Source organism: Cryptotermes secundus, unplaced genomic scaffold (assembly GCF_002891405.2).
Source record: "Cryptotermes secundus unplaced genomic scaffold, Csec_1.0 scaffold10, whole genome shotgun sequence".
NCBI lineage: Eukaryota > Metazoa > Arthropoda > Insecta > Blattodea > Kalotermitidae > Cryptotermes > Cryptotermes secundus.
In genome coordinates, this window is record NW_019735554.1 from 730529 (window position 1) to 739851 (window position 9323).

The window sequence follows — 9323 nt, forward strand, 5'->3', positions numbered from 1 at the left end:
ATTTAAATTTATTGAACTTTATTAGAAATGATAGACCTAAAGACCTGAAGAAACTGCTTTTGCTTTTCTGAGGATTCTCTTGGTCTGTCGTGAACAAAAGCAAGTCGAAGTACCACAGCGTTGGCTTGTAGACATCATCCCCAGACGCACCACTTCTCTTGCTCTCCCGAACTAGGCGCAGTTCTTTCCTAAATGATGCCCGGATACTGTCCACTTTCTTCTTAACAAAATTCAAGTCAGCATCACAGTTTTTCTCTCTCGTGAACTGCACGAGTAAATCCCAGGCCTGATTCCGCTTTCCCTTGTTCGAATACTCTGTGCTGCGAACTTGCCACAGAACCGGCAATTCACCGTGTCAAAAACTCTGGGCTCATGAATGTTTTGTTACACATGGAAGCCGAAATGGTTCCTCCGTAGTACCACAACTCATCACACAGTCTGTTCGTGTGGCGTGTAGATACGCGAGTCTGGCTCGGGACCGCCCAAACACGTACGAACCAATAGCGAGCCGTCGCCGTGCCGAGTCCTACCGAAGGCCCTGGCGAGCCTCACCGGACTCGGCCCAGCCCGGCTCGTGGCGACCCACACACGGACGAGTTTGGCTCATTGGAACCCGAGCCGAGTCGGACTCGCGAGCCAGACTCGTACGTGTATGGGCCCCTTTAGGCATGAACCGTCCTCGACCGCTCGAACACTGGGGTCGTGGGTTCGAATCCCACTCGGGCATGGCTGTATGTGTGGGTTTATTCTATGTTTATGTTATCCTGTGTGTAGGTAGTGGCCTTGCGACGGGCTAATCCCCCGTCGAAGGAGTCCTACCAACTGTGTATAGGTTAAGAAACTGAAAAAGCGGCCAAGGTCCACAAGGGCTGTAGAGCCATAGACAGAAAGGGGCATGTAATTTATACTTACCTCGCACTTTCTGTTGGCGTTCCTCTTCCATTTAAGTTTATTTTCCTTTGTGTATGCAGAAGGCACAACAGTGGCAAAGGTCTTGATCTTCGGATTCAGATTCAAGAGATTCTGTAAATAAAATAGATTATGCTGAAACCAGAGATAACGGCCACCATGAATACAGTTCAAACAATTTAGATAAATCAAGCTAAAATTCCTTTCGTATGTACGTACATACTGAGCGAATATAAACTATATTTCAGTTTAAACGTACAGAAATTATTTTTGTGTTAATTTATGTGCACAGCAGATTGAAACAATATTCTGTCATGCTCCATACAGAGATCATCCATATACACCGTAAGACCATTAGCATTCGACGCCGAAAACTAGCAACTTGTTCTGTTTACACTGTCGGCGGTGATTCTGTTGACAACAGATGAAATCTGTTCTTTCAGCTCATCACCACTGCAAGGGTTGTTTCTCTACGCTCTGACATTCCTATAAAAATAATAGCAGGGGTTGACATGGGATTTCAAGTCAAACTGCCATGGAAGAGTGGGCTAAGGGTAGAACCCGTGATGCAAGATTCTCCAGCAGCTTCTGGAAACCTCAAGCAACGACTCTGAGGATCTGAAAAAAAAATATTTTTATTTCACACGAAATGCAGACAAATTAGAAATTCGTCGAACTACTTCTTAGATACCGAAGCGCTAACGTGCAGTGCAGCCCCTCCAACGGCCGCCCTGCCCTCACCCTCCAAGACTACTGTACTAATTAACATTAAAATCATACCTGCACATTAAGTACATATATATCGGTCGGTATAGTTCGCTTGCGTATTAAAACCACGGAGTTTGTTTATATATATAATCCGTGGCTTTTAGTCCGCAAGCGAACTATACCGACCGAGCGCCCGCCGCTTGTCGGCGAAGTTAGTGCCAACTTTTACGAATAGAGGGTGTCTCGTGGTCAGCGCAACGGATCCCCACGGCCGTTAATCTCGGATTTATAGACAGTGAGACGGCGAGGTTCCCACATTTTCTAGACAATCGGCTCACCGATGGTGGTGGGGTTGTCAGCCTTACACGCCGGCCGCCCTTCACCTCCAGGAAGATTCATGGTATTCAATTCTGTTAGAGGCTGACTTGACCCCAGGCCCATAGTGCGGCTGGTAGGATTAGGTCAATCGAAAAATCCAATGACCTCATCGGGAATCGAACCCGCGACCTTCCGGCTTGCAGCATAGTGCCTCAACCAACTACGCTACCGCTAAGTACACAAATTAATACTCAAAATTACTGGGGTTTTGGACTTTGTCCATCGTCGGGCATTCTAGAAACTAGAAAATACAACGTTTCGGAAACTGGATGTGTTTCCGTCCTCAGGTAGGGAGGAAACACCTACTCAGTTTGGTCCAGTTTCCGAAATGTTGTGTTTTCTAATTTTCAGAATACCGGACGATGGAGAAAGTAGAAAAACTCAGTAATTCTGAGTATTATACACCATCGTCAAAACCCTTAGAATCTGCGTGTAAATTAATATTTAATTTAATCTAATGCGCCTCTTTTTTTACTAGCTCTGTTTGTATGCATGTACATTCAATGATGGAACATGCTGTCTACTGAAGTACTTTCTCGGTTACTGAAACGTTCTAGACGGTTCTTGGTGTATCAACCAACTTAAGAAACATTTAATAGGCCCAGAAGTAAGTCATCACCACAAGGAAAAGCTGAGAAGAACGGATTCGAGACTCTACCTCAGTACCCCCATGCAAGCGCTGGAATAAGTAAGTACCCTGCACTTAAATTAGGGGCCGCTTCCTTTCAAATCCCTCAATACTAACTGTTCAATATAATCCAAGCGTCTCATCTAACCGTAATGAACTTTGGCACTCTCCTATATAAAGGAGACATGTGGTAGCGCAGTTGATTGAGGCACTATGATACAAGCCGGATGGTCGCCTGTTCGATTCCCTGTGAGGTCGTTGGATTTTTCAATTTACCTAATCCTTCCAGCCGCCCTACGGCCCTGGAGTCGACTCAGCCTCTAAGAGAAATCAGTACCAGGAATCTTCCTGGGGGTTAAAGGGCGGCCGACACGTAAGGCTGACAACCTCGCCGCCATGTGTGAGCCTCGACGTCTCACAACCCTACGAGCCTCCACGGCCTGTTATAGGGACATCTATAACTCTTTTTTTTTTTAATACCGACAAGAAGTCATTTCCAGATGAATAGACCCGAAATAACGCCCGAATGATTTCAATGACAGCTCATACGCAATACCGGGAAACTATTACGGTAGTTTTTAAAATTTCCGAAGTCCAGAAGTGAAACAACCTTCAAACTTCGGAGAATCGACTGGTTAACTATCCATTCAGAGTGACGATTATTTGACGGTACAGCCAGCGATAGGAGGCCTTTCTGCCATTATTAATCGCTGCGATTCGTTGTCTCTTAGCCACAAATTCTGAGTGTTCTTCATCTCTCTACGGGCAGCAAATGAAGCATGTTAACATTTCTCGTTTAGTTAAGGTGATGGCTCGGAATGTAAAGCACTCCCTCCTACCCTCAAGTACTGTGACTCCTAACCGACCCTGTGCTCACAAACGGTTAGCGGTAGTGTCAAGGAACTGGCTAACAATGCCTGCAATGGTCCCGATGGAGGTAAAGAAAAAGGTAAAGTTGTTCCTGTACTTAACTAATTTATCAATACGCCACGAAGGCGTATGGGGGAGTGGATTTATAGATCCACTCTTTTCTTGACCTCGGCTCTGGTTGGAGGTGAGTGGTCAGCTTCAAGCCCCAACCGCTTTACCCCCAAAGAAAGAGCTCCCGGTACCCATTGGATATGAGGCTGGGTGGGCCTCAGAGTTGGTGTGAATGATGAGAAGAGAAAAATGTTTTCCTGCCGGAAATCGAACCCAGGCTCTCCAGCCCGTAGCCCGTAGCCTATCGCTATACCAACTTCTTCGTATACAGAGTGTATCACAACTCAACGACAAAACTTCAGGAAAGGACTCCTCCTGCAGAGAGAAGAAGAAAATTATATGACAACATGGGTCCGGAAATGCATATAATTACAGAGTAGTAATTGTGTCTGCATGCCAGTGAAAAGAACTGGCGACATGAGTGCTTTTTATCGGTGGGTCGGCCTATCACTGGGAAGACAGCCTGTCGTATCCCGAGCTGAAGGTCTTGACCAGGCAGCTGGAATACTCACCTACAGATGAGCCGAGCGGATGCTGATCTGCTCAGGTTGCCGTGGAGCGCTGGATAAGGCGTCGCTTAAGAGTGATTTAACTCAAAGAACAATCCTCAGTGGTTGGTGGATAAAGACTATTTATTTAAAGGTCCATGAATACAGTCTCCTTTGCCGAGACTTAGGAACACTCAAGGCAAGCGATCTGCATTCAACGTTACTTCTCTGGATTAGTGTAAAGATGAAGAGTCCCCCTTCCACTTAGTTTGCAGGAATATATATAGGCTTCCACATTGAAGCCTCCCCATGAAATGGCGTAGATAGCGTCCTTACGTATTCTCTGTCTTGGCATTACAAGAAACACCTGTATAAACTAAGCTAGACTAAGCTGGTCTGTGTCACTCACTCCCTATTAGGGTCGCCATACATACACAACTTCCCTTGACTCCCTCTCGGATAAAGACATAAATCTCCTTATCTAATTACTCTGACAGTGGGTTGGATTTTTAATATCTGGTTCGCAACCCACGGATACGACAAGCCGTTCTATCGGTGGGTCGGCTTTTCACTGGAAGGACGGCTCTATGATTATCATGACGTCATCTCTGATTACTTTGTGATAAATTTTCTTCTGTCAATTCTTCAGACTTCTTCAGATAGGTGCCCGTTCCTCTCTCTGTGAGCGTCCTAACAGAAATTCCTTTATCCATATAACTACATGTACCCTCAAGTTCTCTCCGGTTTCCGTTATTTTTGTAAGTAACCTATCATGTGCGACCAAATCGAAGGCCTTTGACAAATCTATTATTATTGCGTCTGTCCCGGCCCCCTCGTCCAGGGAATCAGCAATATCCTGACAAATTTTGACTAAAAGACTTTCACATGAATACCCTGGTCTGAATTCAGGAATCTTGTTCTCCTTTCCATAGGAAAATGTATATTCGCCTGCTGGTTCGGTGCCACCTCCGTCCTATCTGATCTCCTGTAATTCCACTAAATCTAACTTATACGTTGAGATTTCTTCCGCCACTGCCCTGAGCGAACCTGCCCCATACATACTTCTGACATTCCAAGTACCAAATCTCATATACATTTTCTTTCGTTTAGGTCGTTTATCCAAGGTATCCGTCCAGGTCCGAGGCTTCCTGTGATCTTTCGTAACAAGCTTATTTTTACGGCGAAGAGTCGTTAGCCCCACGCACAATCCCCAGGCTGGAGGGCCACCACTTGTCGGCTGTCCGCGACTGCTTATTCAATACATTTGCAGCTACCCTCCATATCTGGAAGCCGCCTCCTACATCCGCAACCCAAGGACGCACCATGCCGTGGTGTCCAGCGATGCAACACGTGGCATTAGTAACCCACAGGCCACGATTTCCGCAGTTTCCCCATCACCACTCATGCCGTCCACGAACAAACAACACTCTGACGGCGTTATTTCTTCCTTGACGAAATGCTGTATCAGGTAGATTTTAAACGGTTCTGACAATGGTATATAACACACAGAATTACTGGGTTTCTGGACCCTGTCCATCATCTGGTAATACCGGACGATAGCCAAAGTCCAAAAACCCAGTAATTCTGAATATATCAAGCAGGTTAACAGAACTATCTTTCTCGCATCTGAGGCAATATACATAAGTCTGATTAACGACTCATCACCATACGTCGTCTGAATATTATGTTCATGCATCTGTGTGGACGTATGGCAGCTCAGTTGGTACAGTGTCTAGATTATGGGGTGGATGACCGAGATATCTGAGTTCGATCCCCGGCACGGACAAGTTATTTCTCTTTTCTCAACAACGTCCACATCTGCCGCGGGGCCCACCAAGCCTCTTATTATACAATGGGTAATCAGGGCTCTTTCCCCGGGATAACAGGGGCAGAGATGTGAAGCTGACCAGTCACCCGCATCCAGTCCCAAGGTTGGATGGCCTGGTGTTCAATTAATTTCACCCAGGAGTGTACACGCAAATATGCCTACATTCCAACAACAGATCTACATTCACGGTGGGACACTTGCACAAAGTTAATACCACGACGATTGATAACCAGGCCCCTGCAGATAACAGAAGAGCTAAGGTCTCCAGAAATGTGAGGCAACATGATAGGCTCGCCTTAACGGGAAGATAGCGCAACACCAATAGAACTCGGTTATATGGGGCCTGGGGTTCTCTCAGCGATTGCTGTACTCCGGCATGTGACGCATACGTACACTGCGTGGCATCACATAACAGCCACACTTGATCCTGAAACATGGTTCATCGTGGTACAATAGTAACCACAACCAAGAGGGATGGTGTAGACTTGTATTCAAAAGGTGCTTGGTTCGAGTCACGCTCGGACGACCTGCTATGTTGATACATGTTTTATCGTGATTTCCCTGAATCTTTCCAATTAAATTACGGGATCAGTACTTCGAATTGGCCACGACCGCTTCCATCCAAGCATTTCCCAATTACTCAGCTATCAACCATCCGACGCTATATAACCAGACATATTAACAGTGCTGTAAAACAGACCAGAGAGAAAAAACAATGATCACATTTAATTTGGTGAAGACGTGTATGTGGCGATATTAGATAATGACTTCCCACTGAAGACACTTCCACTGTGATGTCACTCAGTCCACAAAACGTGACCCACGGCGTTAAAAAATTAAAAAATGCACTGCACACCTCACAAATTACGAACATTTCTCAAACTAGCAGATGGATATAATGGGAAAAAGAAACAAGAAGGTCTGGGAAGTCAAAATCGTAGTTACTTTACGACTGGCGATTTACAGCCAATCGTTCGTAATGGTGACAACCACAGATGTTTTTTTTTTTTTCCAACTGAGCCCTTGCTGTAATAGTTCTTACGTATGTAAGTTCTTTCATGTGTTGGTGATTCAACTTCTTCTAGGTACGTTTCGCAAGTGGGGTCGTCAATCAACGCCATTTTGAAAACGTGTCCTTTTAGGTGACTGTCCCGTAAATAGTCCTACCACCCATCTTAATTGGTCTCTGTTTAATTTCAACAGATCCTTCGTTCTTCTGGCAGACGGCCCTTGTAATAAGTCCCTTTGCCTGTTTGAGCCCAGTTATGGATTCCCAATGGTTTTTTTTTTCGTCCAGTCCCTGACCGCTTTCTTGGCAACTCCAACTGAGATGCTGCAAGCTGGAATGGATGTCCATATCCCGTTCTTGCCAGCTATCACAGTTAAGACAAGAATTAAAAAAAAAAATGGAAACTGGGATCATGGAATCCATTTCTGAATCTAAAGTGTTTTTATTACCTCACAAACTGCTTCAAGTACACATCCTCTTCATAACATGTAATGCAACTGATCACTGTATTGTAGTAATTAGACTTTACAACGGTCCTCCGTTAAGTATGCAACTGGCCACAATTGTAAAAATACACTGGGAAACCTACAGTTTCCATCAACACTTCCAAAGTGCTGACAGACTGCGAGTAAGCCAAATCTCGATATCAAAACAAGCACACACACGAAGAATAAGTCTGTAGGATAACTCACCTCTATATCAGGAACCTCCTTACTCAAAACGTACTTCTGCGCCATACAGACGAAGGAGATGTATCTAAAGCGACTGGAGTAAACTACGTTTCCGCTTTCAACAGCTCCACGTGACGACACGAACAGGCACGAAACACCGCAAAACACGACGACTTGCACCCGACCGACTACTACAGTAATACAGTAATCTGCGTAAACAGTAAGTCGAATGGGTTGAATGCGATCACAAGCATCACAAGGATCAGAACGATCAGAAGATAGTGAGGTAATGACGGTAATGACCGATAATCTCGCCAGCTATCGAACGGGACGTTCTATCGACTACTCATTCGAGAGCATAATGTAAGTATCGAAAAGAATCATTCGGACTTCAATTCAAATAATGGTTTCGAACAACCAAATAGGTTACATTTGATTAATCTATTTTAAAATATGAATTAATGTACTTTTCCACTAATATATGGAAAAAAACTACTTATAAATCCTGCATGACTTTTCAACTCACGCGACATTCAGTTTCTCACCTATATCAACTTCGCTATCTTCGCTATTGTCTACAAACATCAGTGCGGCTCAACATACTTACCTCAGCTAATCACGGTAATTCATTATGGCTGCTTTGGGAGTGTGCGACAGGATTTGATACTAGGCGGTCAGCTGAGGTAGTTCGGTCGGTATAGTAACTTGCTATGGACTGGACCGGACTGGTTTATCCTAATTTGATTATTACAGGCAAGCTGTGGTAGCTCATTGAGGATAGTGACTGGTTACGTGCTGGAGTTCATTTATATGAGAACGGATTAGCTCAGTCAATATGGTGACTGGCTATGGGCTTGATGTCCAGTGTTTGACTATAAGAAGAGAGTTAACTGTCAACATACTGACACTAATGAGAGCACTTCTGGGTTTCAGTTAGTGACTGGCTATGGGATGGACGTCCAGGGTTTGATTATAACAGCTGAGCTGGGGTAGTTCACTGAGGATACTGACCTGCTACAAGCTGGATCTCAGAGGTTCTTCTACAAGGGCTATTTGGAAATTAACCTCCAGTTAGCTGTTAACAAAACAAGCAATGAAAGAAAAAATATATACAAAAAATATGTACATACTACATCTCAATGTAGTCACTACCAGAATTGAGGCACTTGTTCTATTGGGGAATAGGTTTATTTACATATGCTTGTGTCAAAGAAAAGAACTAGGATGGAAAGAGAATCATGGGATTCAAAATGTTGGCATCGAAGACTCCCAGGGGAATAAAATAGTAGATCATAGGCAAGTGCTGAAAATTTGGGAAAATTATATTTCAGAACTATATGATCGACCTAATCGGCCAGAAACCTTAGAAGTTGAACCGGAAGAAGAAGTAGATACAGACGAGAAAGGACCATATATTTTACAAAGTGAGGTGGAAAAAGCTATCAAGGAAATGAGGAAGGGAAAGGCTACAGGAGATGATGATGTACCTGGAGATGTGCTCAAGTTACTGGGAGAAGGTGGTTTGAAAACACTGACAAAACTAATGAACACCATATATGAAAGTGGAGAGTGGCCCAAGGACTTTACAGAAGTTACAATGATTGCCTTAAAGAAAAAGACAAAAGCTACAAAATGCAGCGACCATCGCACAATAAGCCTTATTGCACATACAGCAAAGATAATAGCAAAGATACTTAAAAGAAGAATTGAAATGAAATGAAAA

At 44.2% G+C, this 9323-nt stretch overlaps 1 protein-coding gene across 3 annotated transcripts in view; it reads right to left on the reverse strand.

Annotated features, from left to right (window-relative positions):
• Positions 1–7901, reverse strand: part of LOC111869516 (dihydropyrimidine dehydrogenase [NADP(+)]) — an 86463-nt gene extending 78562 nt beyond the window's left edge. For all 3 annotated transcript variants that reach the window (XR_002843678.2, XM_023861095.2, XM_023861094.2), the window contains exons 1-2: positions 7622–7901; positions 913–1023 (exon numbers count right to left, since the gene is read on the reverse strand). Coding sequence is in view for 2 of the 3 variants with exons in the window: in XM_023861095.2 (XP_023716863.1) it covers positions 913–1023; positions 7622–7666 (156 nt within the window). In the remaining variant the exon portion in view is untranslated. The remainder of the gene's footprint in view (positions 1–912; positions 1024–7621) is intronic.
• Between the last annotated feature and the right edge of the window lie 1422 nt (positions 7902–9323).